This window comes from Vanacampus margaritifer, chromosome 10 (assembly GCF_051991255.1).
Source record: "Vanacampus margaritifer isolate UIUO_Vmar chromosome 10, RoL_Vmar_1.0, whole genome shotgun sequence".
In the NCBI taxonomy this organism is placed as follows: Eukaryota; Metazoa; Chordata; class Actinopteri; order Syngnathiformes; family Syngnathidae; genus Vanacampus; species Vanacampus margaritifer.
The window spans coordinates 8,165,899-8,187,898 of NC_135441.1; the positions used below are offsets into that span (position 1 = coordinate 8,165,899).

General features: G+C 38.6%; 1 protein-coding gene across 8 annotated transcripts in view; it reads left to right on the forward strand.

Moving 5' to 3' along the window:
* Positions 1-22,000, forward strand: part of tenm2a (teneurin transmembrane protein 2a) — a 266,084-nt gene that overhangs the window by 41,375 nt on the left and 202,709 nt on the right. For all 8 annotated transcript variants that reach the window (XM_077577334.1, XM_077577335.1, XM_077577336.1 and 5 more), the window contains exon 2: positions 20,900-21,212. In XM_077577334.1, coding sequence (XP_077433460.1) covers positions 20,996-21,212 — 217 coding nt within the window. In that variant the 5' untranslated portion in view covers positions 20,900-20,995. The remainder of the gene's footprint in view (positions 1-20,899; positions 21,213-22,000) is intronic.

The following is a 22,000-nucleotide window of genomic DNA, read 5'->3' on the forward strand; positions in this document are numbered from 1 at the left end:
AATAAAATAAAATAAGTTGATTATCTAAGAATGAAAATCAGTTGGTTGTTCAATTATTAAGTACAAATGTGGTCTTTATGTTCTGTATTCATAATGGTTCTTAACCAAGCAAGTTGCACACCTGTATATTTTTTATATTTATCCAAATACCCGATTATTCACTACCATTTTCAGTAGGATATCCAAAAACCAAAATATTTGGTAGCTGCAGCCCTAATAATATTATTTTTCAGTTGTTTTGAGGCATGCACACAGAAGTTCCTCTGCCACGCCCCCTTTCAAAGCTAGCTACTAGCCTGCAACCCGTAAGGTTATGCTGCACTCTAACTCCAAATTTTTGCTAACATAAATAAACATATATATTTATAAATGTTGTTTTGTCCAAAAGGAACTTACATAAGTATAGCATTTTAAAGAATTTTGTGTCAAAGGTTTAAACACATTTTCTTGTTTTGTACCAAACATTTAATTATCGTGTGAATAATCTTGATTTCAATTATTACCAAAATAATTGTGATTATTATTTTCTTCATATTCGAGCAGCCTACTAGCTGCTACAATGGAAGAAAGCCTTGTCTTTCACTGTGGCCACTGACCTCTTCAGCTATGTATTTTCCACAAAACTTGTTTGATATTTCCTTTGATGGTTAAGTAAAGAGGAAGTAGCTCAGAATGCAGCTCATCACTAACCCAGTTTGTCTCTTTCATAAGCTTTGGCACCCCTCTGGGAAAGATGAGAAACTTGATTACAGTTAAATTAGCAAATTGAGCAGGTTCATTACAGAGGCAAATTTTTGAATAAAATGTGTCATTTTACCCAAAGATGTTCTGACTCCCACCCAAGCGGTCTAACAAGCCTGAGGAAGGGGCTGCACCTTTTTTTCTTCCCTTTTGAAGAAAACTCCCAGGTTTCAGTCCCCCTTTGCTCAGAAATGTATTGTTTGAGGTTAAGGGGAAATTGTTACATCAATGAAGTATTATTTTCCCTTGAGAGGACACTTTCCCTCCACTGCATTTTCTCACTTCCTCTCTCAGGAGGGTGTATCCATCCCCTCCTCCCACTTCTCCTACTTGCTGGCTTTTATCCTTCACTTCACAAGAGCTTTTTGGAGGCTTCAGACTTTTTTTTATGTGCGGTGTCTTCAGCGACATAGAAAGGAATGTCTGAGTTGCCTAAAGTTTGCAAGGGCGATACATTTTTCACAGACTCTCTCTCTTTCATACACACTCACGCATGCACGCACACACACAGGGTGGTGTGTGAACTCACTGTAGAAAAGGCGAATGTAATTAGACAGAAGAGAGGGCGCTCTCGACTGACGTTGTTTAGAGGCGGCTGCTGTTCATGTCACAGACTGCAAATAAGTGTTCAGGGGCTGCATGACTCAGTAGTGTGTCTGTGAGAGAGCGAGAAAGACAGAAAGATAGAGAGAGAGAGAGATGAATTTTGTGGGCAGATGTGTATGAAGTCTGCAGCAAATGGAGTGAGAAGCTGAGCAGCTTGCAGAGGACAAGCAGTGTGGGGTCGTGAAGAAGATTCACACATGCATGCAATAATTATTCACATGACACATGAGGTGCCATGACTCACACCAGTTCACTTATCAGACACTGTCATTTGTGTGTCATCTCTGAGGCAACCTACTGCAACTCTGCCACCTCAATTTCCCTCGCTCATCTTTGCTGCAGCTTTTCTAGGGAATTTATCTTCGATGGCGTCATATATCACTTAACGGGGGTGAGCACCGACTGTTTTCTCCTCAATGGCTTCATGTCGTAGCCAGAGGTGTACACAAGGTTGAATTGGAGTTCTTTGCAGACACATTCAGAGACAGAAGAAACATGGAGAGGGGTTCAGTAACTGACGGGAGTGGCGAAGCATCTATATTTTATCTATCATTCATATTTAAGTTGAGTGGCTGGGAATGGAGAGGCAGCACATGGCTCCGTCTTTACATTTACACAAGTGTACCAGCAGCAGGTTATCCATTTTAAATTACAGAATCAGCAATCACGCACGACCTCCTCCTTTTATCCATTTCCCCACATTTCTCTGCCTCTCTGTTTTCCTATACCCACTTAGAAAACTATATTGGTTTTTTACTTCATTCCAAATGAATTGAACTGAAGCTCTCATGACGAAACGAGCCCAGTCGATTGCTTACTATTCTCCGTTATTGGGACTGCATCACATTCTATTTGTGGGGCGCCTAAACATTATAAACAAATAAAACTGCCACATTACCTCAAGCTCTTTAGTTGGGAATGTACTGCAGTGGTGAATGCGCAGTGAGCATGAAATTCAATATTGGCCTGTGCGCGGAGGTACGAGAACAGTCAACTTGAATCCTTCAGTAGAATCAGTATACAATAAAAAAAGACCACTTTTTCACTACTTCATACCTCATCTCATACATTACTAACTAGAGTTAAAGAGTAGTAATGACAGAAACCATAATGTCAATGTAATTATTGTACTAGTATACCTACCGTAAGTGTGACAAATTTAACTTGATTACTTGGAATGGGTACCGAAAAGAGTTAGAAATATTCCACCCTTAACGTTTCTGTTGACGGTTGTGGATAAATAACTCAAATTCATTTTTGATTTATTCAAGGCAAGAGTGTCCAAACTTTTTTGTTTGAGGGGTGCATACGTAAAAATGGAAGAACGTAAGTGCTACTTTAAATTTATTCTGCTTTAATTTAGCAAATATAAGCAATTTTATTTTTCAAGTTATTCGGATTAATTGCTACATAACAGATTGCTGTTAATGCTTATAAAGTGAATAGCTAATGATATCTCAAGGTTTTGGGGTGACCAATGGCACGGCATCTCACTAGACTAGATCCACTTCAACACTGATCAACATCTTAATCTCATATCCACATTCAGAACCAAAACAAGAGCAAACTGTTGCAAGCGGATAATTTTTAAAACAATTGCTTGAGGATCAATATTGTGACATGTTCATAAATTTGACCTGGAGACAAAGCATAAAGTGGAAAAAACATATGTTTGCATCTTAAGTGGAATGATCTTTAGTCACCACAGTTTTGAAGAAATTTTTTAGCCCTGCACAATTGTACAAAAATATTCTTTACAATAATATGTTCTACATGGCCCCACTAGTCTAAACACGGTGTTCTGATTAATATTGTGTTTGCAAAATCCACCCATTTTTATCCATCTCAGGGCCATTTTGCCACTTGCTGTCGACTGAAAATGACATCACAGTTGCTCGAGGCATTTTTACATTTACACTCAATGCAACAGTAATACAAATGTAAACATTTGTTTTTTTCATGGCTTGATTGGTCATGCCTGGAGATGAGATTATGTCATCTTTTATTTCACAAACTACCGGTACAAAATATTTTGCTGTAATGAAAAAGCAAGACTTTTCAACAAATAAGTAGATCACCCCAAAATCTCACATTTAGTATACCACCGCGGACCATGTTAATGTTCCTGGTGATTGGCAATCACGGCGGAGAGATTGGAACGGCCAAAAGAGTGGTTACAGTTCTCAAACGTTGATGGTGACAATGCGTGTCACCACAAGTGCAATCAATCATTAAAATTTCAGGAGGGAACACAAGTAAAATGTGCAATCTCGGGTCACCAAAGTGCTTTTTGCAGTTTAACTCTACTCTACTCTACTCTCTCTCTCCTACCTTGTTGCACTACAACAGTTTTCTGCTACACTGTATAATTGTTTCTATTATGTTTATCATTATAATAGTTATTTACCCATTTATTTTTCTATAAATTATTGTTTTTTACGTATTTACAGTATTTAACATTAATGTTGCTGTAGTTATAAGAAACGTTTATTTATTTAAGAGAAAATAAAAGCAGTGGTAATAATTTGTTCTGGTGTTTTTCTAAACAAAAAAGTACTAATAAGGATACCTGAAGCAAGTATGTAGAGGCTTCAGGTGGCCTATAATAATGCTCTGCGAGTGCTTTTAAGGAGGCCACGATGGACTAGTGCAACTGAGATTTTTGTCTCTGCGCGAGTGAACACTTTGCAATCTGTACTAAGAACTTTAATGTATAGTTTTATTGGTAGACTGGAAAAGTCTCAAAATAAAATTTTGGTGTCACTCACAAATAATGGATGTAGTGCAATTTGCTACCAGTCCTACTTTTTAGTCATGCTTCTTAATGTGTAAATGTATTTTTCTTTAAATACTTGTATGTTTTTCTTTTGTTTTGTTATGCTTGTTTTGTTTGTTTTTAAGAGAAGACCCTAAGTCTGGAATTTTTTTTTGTTGAATTGAATACCGTTAAAGTACCAATAAGCAAACAGTAACCGCCGCCCCTAAACCTGATGCTAATGAATAAAAAAAAAAAAAGTGGTTAATTCCTCTTTTGCGCCAGTAATGCGTATTACCGGGGGGATTAGGAGAAATATCTTCAATGGATAACATGACAATTTATCCCTCCATGATGCTTGCTTTCATAAGCGTTTTCAAGTGAGCCTGAAATCAGTTTATTCCTCAAAATATTATATGCAACTTTGTCTGTCAAAAAAAAAAAAAATATATATATATATATATATATATATAAAGTCAAAGTCAATTCCAATAACAGATAAGGACATCATCTGAGATTTGAACTCTTTATAACTTAAAATAAGTTTGACCACTCAACAGATGAAATCAGCCCCAACGTTGAAGATTACGTTCAGTTTACAATTCATCTTCTGAGGCGTCATCATGTAGACAAAGTTTGGTTCTTTTATTGTTACTCCTTGCGATCTAAATTAGGTCATATTACCGCTGTGGGAAATTTGATTTAATAATATTGTTTGAATTAAAAAATTATTTGCCATTTGGTGTGCTCTGTGACAAGTCACATGGTGTTATGTCTCAAATGCATTTGGTCACATAAAGAAAATTAAAATGTTATGATGGTTCCACGCAGTTCCCACTCATTTTAAATACTATATCAAAAATAAAATCAAGTTGATGATCATATTTTTATCTGATTTGAATATTTTTCTAACACTATAGTTTTTTACCTCTTTTTGAACACAATGAGTGATTCACACTTTTTCAATTCAATTTCATAATTTTTCCATAAATTACAGACACACATTTGCTTTATCTTTGTTCTTATCTTGGATTTTTTTTTAAGTGACTTGTGCCCACTAACAGCTTATTCATGTTGCTGCAGAAATATTCTCTAGATCATTGTAAATACATTGTCTTAGCTAAGAACAAATCCCATAAGCATTGATAAATGTCTTAGAAAAAAAAAGAGTTGGAGTATAGTCACTATAGGCTTGTATGCACTGTGAGGGATGTACACCAAGATACATATCTTTCATCTCTGATTTGCTGGAACACTCTGGTTGCCATAGAAACCTATTTGTCACCAGCTGTTATTGTGACATTGACCCAAAGCAAGTGCTGGGTCTGAGTGCATTGACCTCGCACCATTTGTCCCAGGGTGCCTTTTGACGACGTGTGTTGTATTCTTCTCTCTGAAGGGGATGTACTCAGTGAGGCCACATGCTGATGCTTCATGGCAAACACACAAAAGTATTATTTGGTTGTGTTTGTGTGCCTTCTTCATTCTGGTGTAAGTGTTGTGTGTACACATTGAGCTGTGTGACAAGGTTAGAGGTAACATGTGTCTTCTCTGATGGATGACCTTAGGGTAGGCTGTCCAATCCATTCGTCTTTGTGCAGATAGCATCAGACCTACACTCCTGCTTCTGCCACCGACCGCACAGATAATCTCTCAGAGCCACACATCCACTAATGCGACCTCCCTCTGCTCCGGCTCTCATTTAGCCATTTTTTTTTAATTTTGTTGTAACTCATTCACTGCCAGCCATTTTCACTGAAGCAACCCCCTTCACTTCCGGCTGTTTTACTGGATTTTGACTGATTTTGATTTTGACTAGAGTCTCTTCTTCATCAGGAAAGAAATATATTTGTATCTGTTTCCGTTTTGCAGCAATTAGCAACATAGCTAAGTTTCAGCATTATTCACAAACCTGTTGAAAACACTGGAGAAAAGAGCTTGTTGCAACATGGCCCTGGTTAATCGCTTATAGTCTGCTGCCACCTGCTGGCCGTTTTTGTAATAACTACAATTGCTTTAAACGACCTCTTCAAGTTAGAGGTTGCATCAAAGCCTTCTGTATGCTCTAGCATTAAAAAACTTTTTTTTTTTAAACAAATCTGTTTTTGGGACCATGACACAAATAGATTTTTTTTATACGTTTTGGGGAGCAAATGAGTTTTAAGGCAGTTTTATAATCTTGTAGTCCACCATAATTCACCTCAGTTTACCCACATATAATTTTTTTTGTAATTATTTTCAAATGAATGTTTTATTTGTAATTTTCCTTTGCTATCCTAATTGATCTCTAACAGGTACATCACGACATGTCCTTCTGCTGGCGTTTCATTATAGATAGGACCGCTTTATAAGCTTTTATGAGATGGTTTTTGCATTGTGTTCATTCCTTCTGCAAAGTGGCCCTCCCCTGGCCTCCAGTATCTGTCAGCCCCCCATCTTACCCCTCATTTAATTTCTTCTGTGTGCCTTCCCAGCCACGTCTTCTCTAATGAAGCTAAATCTAGCATGCTAAATGGAACCAGTCAGCTATGTCATTGGTGCTGGAGTGGCTGTAGCTGTCTTCTGCAGGCCCCCGAAGGCACAAACACCATTTCAAGACACTGAGCCGATGCCTTTGGAGACATTTACAGTACAGTGGGCATGTAGTAGCTGTACAATATTCCACCTCTTGAATTGATCCAAAAAAGGGGCACGCAGGTGAGGGTTTGAAAGAACAGATAAAGCCACCGATTTTGAAGGTTGCACATTAAAGTGCAACAGTACCATCAATCAGGAAATGTCCTGTAACAGATCAAGAGTACAGAGATGCACTCTGCAGGCTAGCAGCCTACTGATTGCGCTGCGCTCAGCTTCAAAGTTCTCGGCTTTGGGATTTTGTATAGAATCTAATGGCTTTGGAGTGTGAGTGCACACAGTAACGCAAGTGGAAAAGTGGCATAATAGAGCACCCTACATGACAATCCAAAAAGCACACACACTTCAGGGTGTTACACGCATGATCCACACACTGTGTGTCAAATCACATCTTGAAGTCCAATATATCCCTCACAAACCCATTAAAGGTGCTTCATACAAAAGCATCTCTCAGGATTCAGCGATGGGAGTGAGTGAGCAGACAGGGCTTAAAGTGGGAGAATTATGTTCTAAATCACTTAAGGCAAAAGTGGACATTTTGTGCACATTATTGACATATGTTTGCTCATTTCATTGGGTATAATGCATCAATTGATCATCGAATCATTTACAGCATATAATCCCTCAGGTAGCTGTAGAATTTTATGTAATTGAGACAAGCGAGTTCATTTCCATTGTGTTTTACAGACAATGGAACCGTGTCATATTGACCAGCAATATAATCTTTAGTATTGCTGAATACAATTCTTTTTAGTAATGATACTCGTGAACATTGAACCAGCTTGCCTTCAGGGTTGGCAGTGACAAAATAAGATAAATTGCATTTAAGGCACTGCAAGACACCTAATTCCCCTGATTGTTCCCTGGGGCGCTGGAGAGCTGCCTATTTTTTCAGTGTGTCACTGATGGTGCTTGCTGCTTTCACCACTGTGGAGGTTACATTTAGAGGGCAGATGTTGTGTATGCGCGGACATCACCAAAGGAGCCTTATAGTTCTTTGTACTAAAACTTTAGTCCAAAACTTACTGAAAATCAGTGTTTTTGTTTTTTTGGTCCAGGCTTGAAATAGTTGCTCCGTCTAGAGATGCTTCATATCATCGATTTGAAAAAAAGAAACATATTTTTTTTTTATTTGGAACACAAAAGAAAACAGACTGGTAATAAAATTACACGTGTGAAAACAAAATACACAACATAAAAACAACGAAAGCAACATATGAAAGTTTTGCAGTGGTTCACCCAGTCATAAACTCCACATTTACACATACATGTTCGAAAACGAGTAGAAAGATTTCCTTTCTGATCCGATACTGGGTAACATTCAAGCTGGTATCGGTGAAACCAATACTGATACTTTTTACAAATACACCTAATTTATCTGGGAAATACTGGAAATAAAATAACTCCTGCATTTAGCATAGCGTCACAAAGAAAACAAGACATATTATTATTATTATTATTATTATCATTATTATTATTATTATTAGGGATGGGCAAGTACCAATATCAGATACCAGTGTTAGGCCGATACTTGTTCTTGTTTCAAGGTGGTCTAAGCAGGCGTGACTTTTAGAACAACTGCCTGCCATCAAATTGTTACTCTGCCAGACGCATCTCCAAGGCAATCCTTCTGCTACGCTGGCCCGCCCAGCTTGGCGGAGACCGGTCTGACAAATTGGCAAACATGCACAGCGAGCCATGCGCTGATATAAAAATCAGGTCTGTCTACAAAAATAAAGCAACGAGTATATTTGTTGCACTGAAAGTGAAAGAAAAGTCATTCCCACCAACCAGATATCATTTAGACGAGATCTTAATTGTTTAACTTTAGTTTTCCCGTTAATAATATGCATTATCTTGAAAGTATTGAAGCATTAAAAGTATTGATATTTTGATCTGAGACTTGCTTTTAGAGCATAAAGATCTGGTATCGGAGATACAGCACCTCTCTTTCTCTTCTCTTTGTTACCAAGTATTTACCTCTATTGCAGCAAAAATCTTGCAACTATACAGCCTAACCTCATTCATACAAACGTTAGATTTGGACTTTCCACCGATAAATATGATCGGCTGGAACTGGATCGACCAATATTTTGCATTTTATGCAAAATGGGTGAACGAGTGTAATTTCTTAATTAACCTGAACAATAAGACATTATGTCATATTTAATGTTTATTAGTGTTTTAAAAGATTTTTTTTTTCAAATATTTTCCCCCGTGCATTTCAATTGGTGTCTAATATACTGTAGCTACGTAGGTTTTTTGCTCTTCATTGGCCAGTCCCTATCTCCCGCGAATGTCCGCGGTCGACTGTAGATTAAATATAAAAGTTGTTTAAATAGATATATGGCTCCACCTTCTGATCAAATCTGTGATTTGTTATTTTATTTTCAAACTCATTTATTGTTCATCGGTGATCAGCCGAAAAAATTGTGATTGTGTAAAGCCTTGTTAGATGTATAAAAACATTATTAACAGTTGATCAAAATATACCCTAAATGTGATGAATCTAAAATTACGTATTTTAAACATGGTCAGATGTACACAAATATAAATGTAATGGGGAGTTTCTGAATAAGTTTCTTGTTGGGCACCATTTTTTGTTTGTACTTGGTTTGTTTTTATTCTTCCTAACACACTCCACAAGCAATTTTCTGTCTTTGATAGCTTGTACCTCACAGGCAATGACAATAAATGAAGGAGAAAAATAACTTCACTCAAGTTCAGGTATGAATCACTGTGGCTTGTTGTGACCCAGATGTGTCTACCTGCGTTGAAGCAAGACACCCTATATAAGTCACAGAAACATCTCCCCTCACCGTTCTGCTGCTTTTTGACATTTCAGCCCAAGGAAATGACTCTTCTGTGGCGTTTCCTCACTGCAGTGTTCTCTCACTCTTGGGTTCTATACAGCCTGCTGTCACTTACACTTCTTGATGTGTGTCTTATTGCTCCAACTAGCAGTTTTGTTGAACAATCCGTAACTTCCCTCCGAGAGGTGATGTGGAAGTTGAACTGACTTCAGTGCTCCTCACTGGTTCACCTCTACATATACAGTACGATTCGTGTGTGACATGGACACAGCGAAACATGTACAGTTGAAATCAGCCAAAGCCCTTCAAGTGTCACCTCTGTCATAGTGTTAATTAGACAGTGTCACCGTCTGTCCCCAGCGACATTTATTGCACATATGAATATTTTACCCGGACAGATGGTAAGAATGTCAAGGCGTGACACTGAGTTATTAAGCCTTGGCCCCTTTCCCTTGCCGACAGAATGCCTAGCTTGTCAGCGCTCCGTTGTTTTAATAACTCACTGGTAGCTTCACTGCAAAGTTTGCCCCAAGTGTCTGCATTGCAGCTTTGTCCTAGGGCAGAGGTGAAATAGCCTGTTCATGTTAGATTACATAGACTTAAGATGAATGGGAATTTGTTCACTGAAAAAAGAACTACCGCTAACGGTGCCCGACTGGAGACAGACCGTCAGGCAATCTGACACTAGATGACATTCACCTGTGCTCTGTGATCACATGCACACAAAGATGGTTGTGCTCCATAACCTCTGAATATGATACCAGTTTGTCACTATTCATGCAGATTGTCATCTATCTAATGTTCTACTGAAGACGTCTATTGCTGCACTCATTTAAAATCAGTAAAACTCAGATTTATTTTAGGGTGACCAGACGTCCCGGGAATGTCCCTTTTTTGAGCATTGTCCCGAGTCCCGTTGAATTTCATCAATTTAAAAAAAAAAAAAAAAAATGTAGTCCAGTCAGCAAGCCAATTGTTTAGGCCATGTGTATGTCAATCACACACTTGTGCGATTCATATAATTAAGCAAGAATTTAACTGTCAAATTCCTTTCTATTTCCTTTCATATTCACATTTGAGGCATACCGGAACTAGAACTACTTTGTGCTTCCGTGTTTAAGAATCATGTGAAATGTAGTCATACTGAGCGAGAGCTGAGCATTTCCAATGTTATAATGTGAGACCGCAAAATACGTTGTGACACTGTAGTTAACCCTGACAAAATTGTATTCCCTTTTTAAAAAAGAACAACGTGTTTGCATTCAGCGGTCGATGGTGGAGAAAGAGAAAAAAGCAAGTGCTGTACTCACTCGCAAATATCACTCACATCTCAAATATCAAAATACTCATTCAATGCGCCAAACATCAATGACTAGTACCTGAGTACATTGCAGGAGGAACGTGGAAACATTTTATAATTTATTTTACATACCAAAATCAGAATAGCTGCATGTGAACTCAAGTTGCAGGAGCAGGTTATCTATTTTTTCTACAACTACATTGCCTCAACTCCGGACCAGGCAGAAAAGGTTGGATAACAATGAGTGCTATGATTGTTTAGTGCTGTTGAATTGTCAACCAACATAGCTTTTAAAGTAATAGCACAACCACCAGTCAAAAGATTGAGTAGCGATTAAATTTGTCATAAATAGTTCCTGGTGAGAATTTATTATATATTAGATTTTCAGCAAAATTGTAGTTTCTAGGGTTTTTAATTCTGAAAATCTGGTCACACCGCGACCCTTGTGAGGAATAAGCACTTCAGAAAATGGATGGATGAATCTGGTCACCCTAATTTATCCTCCAATGTAATCTTTAAATGGAGTCTTTCGTGACTTACTAGCACTGTCCAATTTATTTGCACACAATTTGAAGCTTTTTCTATAATCATCGACATGACATCAAGCTGCCTTCATCAATTAAAGTGACATTCAAACTTTGGTGATGCACAAAGTTGTGTAAGTCGTACAGGTTTCTAAAAGTACACCCGTAGCAATAATATGTGTAGCAAAGAGGACAGATGTGTGTACCACTTGTGTCTGCAGGAGCGTGTACGCTACCAATATGTTTTTTTTTTTAATTTACAGTTCTATGGTCATCATGCTGGCATCATAAAATAAGTTTAAAATGACATTTAAAAAATTTAAAACAACAGTTGTAATTCTAACTTGAAATCTCCTGAGGGTTTGGATAGTTAGTTGGTTATAGTTTACTTGCCCAGCCATTGTAACTTTCAAAGGATCATCTTGAATTTTACATGCTCACCTTTAAGACAATCATTAAGAGTAAGATGAAGTCAATAGCAATTAAAGTAAATGTATTCCCTCCAGGCGGCACGGTGGCTGACTGGTTAGCACATCCGCCTCCCAGTGCAGAGGACGTGAGAGCTCGTCCGGGCTTCCTGGGTGAAGTTTGCATGTTCTCCCCGTGCTTGCGTGGGTTTTCTCTGGGTGCTCCGGTTTCCTCCCACATTCCAAAGTCATGCATGCCAGGTTGATTGAACACTCCAAATTGTGAGTATGGTTGTTTGTCTCTGTGTGCCCTGTGATTGGCTGGCAACCAGTTCAGGGTGTACCCCGCCTACTGCCTGAAGCCAGCTGGGATAGGCTCCAGCACCCCCGCGACCCTTGTGAGGACAAGCGGTTAAGCAAATGGATGGATGGATGGGTATTGCCTCCACTGTTTTATCAGTGGAGACATATTCTACCATGTGGGATTTATGGTGGTTGCATTTTCTTGCAGCATATGTGAAGCAGCAAGGGCAAAGCAGCAGCGGTTACATCCGTTAGGTTGTATTCTTATCATCCATTAAAAAACAATCAATTGTCTGGTTGAAGTTGTGGCAACAATTTTGGTGACAGAGGATTCATTGAAAGGTGACGCATTTTTGCATCATATACTCAAACACAGGCACACATCTTTACGGAGTTCTCATAAAGATCCAGCTCACTAATCCTGGTAATTGTGTGAACATAGCCATAAAATGAACTGCATCCACCAGTAAACATTATTATATGCTACAGTTGCTCAATGAACTCACTGTTACTTAACACTTACATGTAAAATTTGCATTTACATTTGAATGAATGCACTTTCAACACAATATTATTTCATCATCCATGGGCATTACAGGGTGCGCACAAAATTCTATTTTGTTGAGGAAAAAATGCAAAGACTCACAGCTGATTTTTTTATGTGCACTGTTTGCACCATTGCCTAACAGTATCAGGTTTTAAGTGGATTTGTTTTGGTTAATCTTTGAGTCCAATAACATTTATGCCAGTCTCATTTAGAAAACTCTAAATGATCCAAGACATATCTGTCTTTCTTTTTGATTCTGATCAGCTCCAGTCGTATGTAACCATGAAGGAAAAACGGAAAGGGTTGGCTATTTAGGCCAGGACTTTTTAACTTTTTGCTTAATCGGCTTACACTTGGCCTTCTAAAACAAAAGGAAAATACCCCTGAAATAAAACTGAACAAAAAATATTTAATTCATTTACTTTGGTCAGGGCATTCTTGGAAAACCGAGGGCTGTTTGTGATGAAAATCCCAGCGGATCAACTGTTTCAAACTTAACCCGTCTGGCATCAACAATCCCTGCCAAATTCAGTCACTTTTTTGCTTTCCTTTATAATGCTTGGTTTGGGTTTGAGCAGATCCGAGCGACCTTGTCTGCATGCTCACTGAGTTTCTGCCACATTACTGGCTGATTAGGTATTTGCTTTTTCAATATAAACTGTTGCAGTCCTGTATCCACCAATGTGTGTTCTGGCATTCACTGCAAATCAAATTAACTGTTTTTTTCCCCCCTCATGTTGTGTCTATATTATAAGCTTGGTTTGCTTAGTTATTCTGGCTCTATCCTCCACGCTGTTGCTTTGTCTCTTTAGCACAGCTTATTCTCATCTTCCCTGTCATGTCTCCCGTGATTTTTGAGCTATGTGTAATTACCCGGTTTGTTTGCATCTTGGCTTTAACTGCCTGACTTGTCGCAGCCAGCCTGCATTCACAGGACGCAAGATGCGCGAGGGTTTGCATTGCATAGATCAGTCTTTAGCAAATAAAAATGTGACGAGCAAGATCATGCAACAGCGCCAGTGGGTTTTTCAGCATGTGCGCATCACCCCAAACCCATGCTGGCAGCCACAGAGAGACGGAAAAGGACCATGTCATATTCAATCCCTTTGTTTTGACTCAGATTAGAGCTTTGTAAGGAGTTTGCGAGGCCTGCAGAATGTGGATTTAAGGATTAGTCTAATAAACAGAGGCTCTGTGGCACTCTGGTGGATTGTCCCTCACCCTTTGATTTATATTCTAGCATACAACAGAATGAGACGACATAGGTGAGAACATCGAAGGTGAAAGATGCACCTTCACAGTTACTGATTAGTATTCTGTATTTTACCCGTGTTGTATATTACTGCGCAGAGAAGACAATCACATATTCATACTCACAAATTCAGATCATAAAATACAATTTTCTTCCCCCCTTCATGAATGTTTGTCTGTTTCTGTATGAGTGCTGCAACCAGTCCAGTGTGTAGTCAGCTGGGATAGGCTGCAGCTGCGGGTGACCATGAACTAGTTTAAGCAGAACAGAAAATGGATGGATGGATCATGAATATCAGAATATTTTATAATTCTTTTTCCTATATTTGTATTCTGAGTTTTACAGAGCAATACAAAGATGTACCAAATTTCCACATAGAACGTACAACATTGCAGAAGTGTCATGGAATGTTTTTCACGTGTGTGCTAGCCAGTAGCTACTCTGTAAACAATGAAATGCAGCCCAGCCTTAGGCTGGTTGATATGTTTCTCAAATTCATATGAAATGGCGTTTGAAAATATAACATAATGGCGCAGATATATTTTCAGAGCTTATTTTTTTTAAGCTTTCTTATTCTAAACTTCTATAAAAGTGGGTCACGACTACAATAGAAAAATGCGGGTCCCATGGTGACAACAGTTGAGAACCACTGCTACACCTCTGAATGTGCTTGAGTTTAATTTCATCATAGTTTGGAAGCATGCGCAAATTTGAAACCTGATAGAATGAGGTTCATTTACAGATAATAAATCATGTTTTATTTTTGTAAGTGACCTTATTGCTATGTAGCAGTGCAGATGGGAAGCGACCTCATTTGAAGAGTCTGCATTTGGTTTATGGTGGCAGATTCCGAATTCATGGGATTATATTGCACAACTGCATGAATTTCTAATATGAAATTGTTGCAAACAATACAATAACTTTTGACATTAGGGAAAATTTCACATATTTTGGGAATATTGATGCAACAACAATTTCAAACTCTTGGTGTAACCCTATGTATTGTTAAATTATTAGTCTAGTTTATTGAAGAGACAAAAATGTCTGATGAGAACATGCCAAACAAAATCAACCTGACTGGCAGCTAGTATGACTTCTTACATGAAACTATTGAATAAGTTTCCTCCAGTTGTGTTCAAATGTGTGATCTACCCTTTCTGACTCCATCTCGTCTACCATTTTGATTTAGAAGAAACCACTCTGCCCAAGTAGCGCCAATCTGAGACTGATGTTGACTGACAAGTTTCCGTGCTATCACGGACACTCGCGGCCTCGAGCTGACTTGTTACCTTGAGCTTCAAAGGCTTTGCTTAAACTATGGTGGAATATGCAACTCTGGAAAGAAAAAAAATGCCCCTTCCTAATTTGTCAACAACTGGCCATAAGACTAGCAAACAGAAGCAGAGCAAAGAGACTGCTGAAGTTCTGCTATCAACAAAGCAGCCGTGGCTAACATTTGCGAGGGGCAGAGGGATTAGTGAAGTGAAGCTACGTTCAAATCTTGTTAGTAGTTTTAGTTCTGACAAACTCCCCCTTTAATTTATGTTGGAAACTTAACGCTTTGTGATTTATTGTTATTAGTCTTCAGTTGAGTTATTGTGATTTTCATTTGCAGTTTGCAGTGCATCTACATTGTGCCACTTTACTTTAGTTTTTATTTGCAGAGAAAAATCCTCTGAGACAAATTTAACATCTGTTATTTCCAAACTGAATCATCCACCTTTTCCGCCGTCTTCCAATTAAATTTCTTATTCCGCCAGGATTTCATGGTCACTTCATGGTCGTAGGCATGTCTATTTTCTCTGTCATCTAAACACCCTCTCACATTCCAAGGTGGCCTTGTGCATGTGTTTGCACAGTTTTGCATTTGTATTTCTGATTGTCTGCACTTTCCGAATGTCTGTGCGTAAAAATGCAAATATCTGTGGTCCTCGTTGGTAGCATGCCACAAAATCCAATGACGGCAGTCGTCATGAAGCCATTCTTATAAATGGGATAATCCACTTTTGTGTGATGTTCAAGGAGGTCAGGCTGCTGTCACTGGAGTAATTAACAAGCTCAAGTTAGGCGCTTGCTTTTTTGTGGAAATGGCTGTCTTGGTGACCTTGAGAAAAACACAGGTGGGTGGAATGAGATTGATATGCGATCCAGATCTTGTGATTTACCCCCTTGGCTTTCTTCACTTTATCCATCTATCTCTCATTCGATGACCTTACTCCTCCTGCCTATCTAGCACTTAAACCTACTTACACTTTCAAATTACTTATCAAGTCCAAAGTCCTTTTTGTGTGGCCACTTCACACACATGCAAAACACCTGTTTCTAACTGCTTGCATTGTAAATAACTACTATTTTTGCACATATGCAGATTTCAGGTGGAGATCGTCCTTAGCTCTGGCACACGTAAGGATTTTTCAAATCTATGTTTTTTTCTGTGACAGACTCCCATACAAACAGATAGAAAGCCCACCATTTAAGAGTTTTGGTCGTATTGCGTGTGGTCTGCTCCAATATTCTCGACACAGAACCCCACACACATTAAGATTCAATTCCATCACCGGTCTTGAATCCAGTGGTCCAAGGCAGAGCTTTCACATTATCTCACAACCACGAAGACGAGCAGAGGCTTCAGGGTATGTGCCAATGGTTACCGACTGTTTCCGAGGAGAACCGGTGGTGAAAAAAAACAAAAAAGAGACTTGTTTTGGAAAAAACTTTGTGCCCTCTGGGGAACTCACTTTTATAAAAAATAAAAATAAAATAGAATAAAAAAAACACACACATTAGATCGGACATACTATTTTGTTATATTTACCACCGCCTCGTTGTTCGTCTGTCACGGTGTTTCTTGGCTTGATTGACTACATTCCCTTCACGTCACAGTTCTCATTGGCAAATGATTTGAGAATAGTCAGCTTTCCCCACACACAAGATTTTTGGTTGTAAATATTAAACACATTTAATATTTATGGTTGTTGGCCTAAACCAATCTCATATCCCTTTACCTGGACATGGGCTTCTTAGTAAAAATTTGATCAAATATGTAAAATGAGGTTTGGTCTAAAGTACAAGTCAAGTTGTCAAATGGAGACACGTGTTGTCATAAAAGATATTCCTTTGGTTGTTTGACCTTATACTTGTTAGACTAGAGGACATGCAGATCTACACAGAATTGAATTATGTAAATGAAAAAAAAGTCCAACATCATGTATTGTACAGAGACAGTTTTATTGGAAAGTAAAGATATACAGTATAGCAATTATGTCAGTTCACGATTAACAGGGCAATTGCAATAAGGTACCTGGTGCTAGTTCCTCTTTCTTTTTTTTCTTCTTCCTCCTCCTCTTCTTCCTCTTCTTCTTCTTCTTCTTCCTCCTTGTTCTTCTTATTTCTTTTTCTTCTTCTACCTCTCCTTTTTTCTCTTCTTCTACTTCTTCTCCTCCTCCTTTTTTCTCACCATCTTATTAATCTTCATCTTCTTAGACATTTTGAGCATGTCTCTCAAAGTTGTGGCTGTGCGGGAGTGAAAGAGTTGACGATTTTCCATGGCGCACTTGAACGGAACATTATACGTGCACGAGCGTACTGAATGTCACCCACTCACGCAGGACTTCATGCGCTAAAATACATGTTCAGGTTTTGAAAAATAGCGAGATTTTTGCGTTCATATTACCTATTCATTGCGACTTCAGTCTCTTTGCTGTGTGGACGTATTGCGTCCCCAAAGTGACCCACATGCGCAGAAGAAGATACAATGTCGCTCACAACGCTGTGGTAAATACGTATGGTCCGTGTCAAGGCTACGGACTTTTACAAGTCCGTCGTCGGGGCTCACATTTTTACCATCTCATATGTACAGAGGAGTGATGCGAGAGGGGGTAGAAAAAATATTTTGTGAAAATGAGGCGAGCCTGTTCGAGCGCCTCATCTCACGGCAACCTATCTTTTATTTTTCCTCCCTAGCGATGACATCACGTCATTGCTGCCCGTAATAAATGAGCCGTCTGAATGGCTAAATTACTAATTTCGCCACCACAAATGTCATCTTTATACTTCATGTTTTAAGTGGGATTAAGTTAAAGTCAAATATAAAGCCACAACTGTTACTTGAAACAACTTTGCCGATTCACGTACGTCTCCCGAGCCCTGTGGACCTTTCGAATGCGTCAAGCATAAATCAAGCTTAAGCCCGAGAAGAGCACAAATTGGACATTGATGACGTCAAGGTCGGATATATGCGACCTGGCCGTTCAGACTGGGATACATATCCGATCTAGGACCACATATGAAAGTGACCCAGGTCGGATATGAAAAAAATCGCAATTGAGCCGTTTAGAAAAAAAAGTCAGATACTGTACAAGTCGCATTTGGGCAAAAAAATCAAATTTGGGTCACATTTGCAGTGTGAACGTAGCCTTGGATAACATAATTTTTTTTATTATTTATATATTTACTGTTGTTCATTGCACAGAATTTTGATTCACACTTTTTGTAATATTAACTTATGTTTATTAATTATACTTCAGTAATTGTAAAATATTAAACCTTTATTTTTACTATTCCTCTCTAGCTCATTTAAATGAAATTGTATTTTTTTATTTGTTTTATATATTGAAAGGTAATTGTTACATTTATTTAAAAAAAAACATTTTTTACTATTCAACAATGATGAACTTTTACTACCACCAAAATTAATAAATAAAATGTTACAAATAAAAATAAAAAAAAGAGAGAGAGTACCGAAAATTGGTACCATTGAGTACCGGGTATTGATTCCCAGGTACCGGGTATTGGAACAGTACTGGTTCAAATGTGATAGGTACCCATCCCTAGTTATAGTACTTCTCTTTGTCTTCAAAGACCATGGCAGTCGAGCCAACTGTCATTTCCATATTAAATTTGACAGATCTTTCCAACCTGTCCTGTTGAAAACATGATTCTTTCTTACCTTAATTACACACACACATACATACATAATCACACAAAGTTTTTTTTTTCCCATTATGTGCACAATGCCAGCCAGTGTCCCCACTACATCCCTCTCTGTTTCCTCACTCTCTATTCAAGGTACAAACACATTAAGGTTGAACTCCTAATAGCTTGTGTGATGGATACCGGAGCATAATGAGCTCTTTATGATACTTAAATCCTACTGTTAATCAATGCACATAGCAGGGCACTTTTCCATACTACCTACTAAGCATTTTAAAATGAGCCCTCATTTGAAAGGATTGACTCTTATCCCCCCCCCCCCCCCCAAAAAAAAAAAAAACACCCACCCTCAGTCTTCTTCAAGATGTCCTGGCATGTAATTAGTCACATCACACAATCCAATTAAAGCTAATTTTTGGAAAGCTCTTGCCTGCTCTGATATTGACAAATACTCTCCATATTGTTGTGAGTTGTGAAAATGTAATGCAGTGGGTGGACCAGAAGTCCTTTAACCTCAAGCAAGCCAAACCAAGCCAGTCTATTTATTACCTTAAATACTCGATACTGGCAGTTGCTAGGGGCATTGCTGTCAATTACTGCTGGTTGTTGTATTGTTGCACTTTGATCTTTGGCTGCTAATGTACTACATTGCTCCAGGCTCTTGCTCTTGTATCATGCTGCGTTAGCATCACAATGTATAAGCTGTGTCCACATGCAGCCTATATGTGAATGCATTTAAAGAAAACTGTCTGATTGTGATGCGATAACAATAAACAACTATGGCGTGAGAGGCAACGTGTCTCTATGTTCATGTTTATTTGTGTTGAAAGTTCTTGTTTGACTGTGTCAAATTCATGAAACAAATGTTTGTATGCATAGGTGGTGGATCCATCATGTGGTTGTACATTTGTGTGTGTATGTATGAGTGTTTGTGGAGTTTGTGTGACATCTCTGTCTGGTGGTGTTTGATTATCCCTTATAGCCTCAGAGGGAGTGGGATTCATTCTCACTGCGATAATGAGGGAGAGACTAGCAATGCCCTAAAGTCATTTCTCCCATTCGTATATCCTTCCTGTTGCATCTATCTACTTTTCAGTCCTTCCCCTTTTACTCTTTTGTAATCATCATCATCTTTATTCAATTTTCATGCTGTCATTGTCATGTTCCTTTATTTTTTTGATGCCCTTTGGTCATCATTAGTCTCCCTTTCATGTGTGTGTGATCATGCAGGGTTGACGCCAGCTAGTGAATTTATGTCATGGATTTGAATTCTGGCTTAACATTTTACTCGAGCCATACAGTAAATCACCATCATATGTATTGCATGTTTATAATGGTGGACACTCCGTCAGCACTGTTGGACTGTCCGCCAGTCCGTCACTAACGGATGCCCGTTTTGTTGACGAATGACAAGAAATTGACGGACTAAGCACTGACGGAAGTGGGTTTTTGTTCGGCATCAGTGAGTCAAGTACCAATTGACCTCTCTGTTAGAAAGCCCACATTGTTGAACTATTAGTAGTTGTTGGTATTTGATTCATTGATTGAGTTTTCTGTGTACATTTGAGATTTCCTACACTGTGTGCGGCCATTGAATACATCTCAAGTCTCGTGTTTCCTGTGCTTCTCTCCAGCAACTAGCATTCGCTCGTGCCATAAAATCTTTAGTTATAGATTGCCTGTAACCCCACGTTTCTTGTGTGTAGATGCCAAAAGGTGAATTTAATCACTTAGAATGCCCATGTCAAGTGTTTATTGTACAGTACACTATAGCATTTGCTATTTTTTGATAGTTACTAGTTTCGGCTAGTATGCTAACTAGTTTAATGATATGTCTCATGTGAATTTGAATTGTTTATACTCGAGTTGATAAAAAAAAGAAAAAAAAAAGACCAGGGCCGTGACGAATGATGGACTGGCAACTTTTTGTAAAATGCCAACCTCCGCTATTTTTCTGGTTGACAGAAAGTCAATTTAGCACACTTACTTTTACTGAACTTTTACTATAGATTCCTGTAAGAAAACAAAACAAAAACAATTGGGACATAATTTAATACATCCAATCCCTTTATTTCAATTGTCCAGGTCCCGAAGTGGAGATAAACTCTAGTGCGGCCAACTAAGAGTCATATACCTGCCTCCAACACCAGCTGCAGAAACTTCCCTTCCGTCCGCATCATCATGGATCTAAAGGACCGAAGGCAGCACTCCCTAACCTGTTCCAAGGACCCCGCTTACAACACCTCATCCCTTGATGCAGAGGAGTGTCGCGTGCCGACCCAGAAGTCGTACAGCTCCAGCGAGACACTCAAAGCTTTCGAGCATGAACAGAGGCTGCACTACAGCGGCTGTGTGACCGATCTTGTTCACCATGAGGCTGAAGAGTACCCAAGACAAGGTGAGTATTTGGGACAAATCATTATGGTGATTATTCACACTCAGCTGGACATGGCACACTGCATGTAAAAAGAGAAAAGAGAATGACACTCAACAGGGTGCAGAACTTCACTAAGACCAAACAATCATATTTTTTGTGGTGTGTGTGTGTGTGTGTGGGGTCACCGCCTTCTGCATACAACGGTATTTATTTTGTTATCCCATATACATAATACATCCTTTCCTCAGTGGCTTAATTCTTACTACAAATTGCACTGATGGTCAAGTTGTATCAAGTGAAGTCAATACACACACAATGAAAGAAGTTCTAGGGATGGGCAAGTACCGAGACTAGGTATTGGGATCGGACCGATACCAGGACATATTTCAAGGTATCGGTACTTGTGTACGGCCACTCTCTTGCTGCCATTTTACGACAGCATTTAGAAATGAGAAGAATAGAAAATTGCCATTATTTTATGCAATTTAAGGAAAAATGCTATATTGGGACATATAGGTTATTCTTTAAAAGCATCTGTCATTGTTTTTTTTGGGGGACATTTTATGTATCTAAAGTACTCATGGTATCGGTGATACTCAAGAGTTGGATACTCGTATTGGTATCGGTATCTAATATCCCTGGAAGGAGCTGAAACTGGAGAAATAAGTGCAAACTGTACAACACAGATATTGCTTATTACAGAAGCACTTCAAGTCTATCGCTTCACCTTAACATATTTTGGCCAATTTTAGTTTGATTTCTAGAATGTACTTGAAAACAAAAGATTTTTAAGACACAGAAAGTGTGGA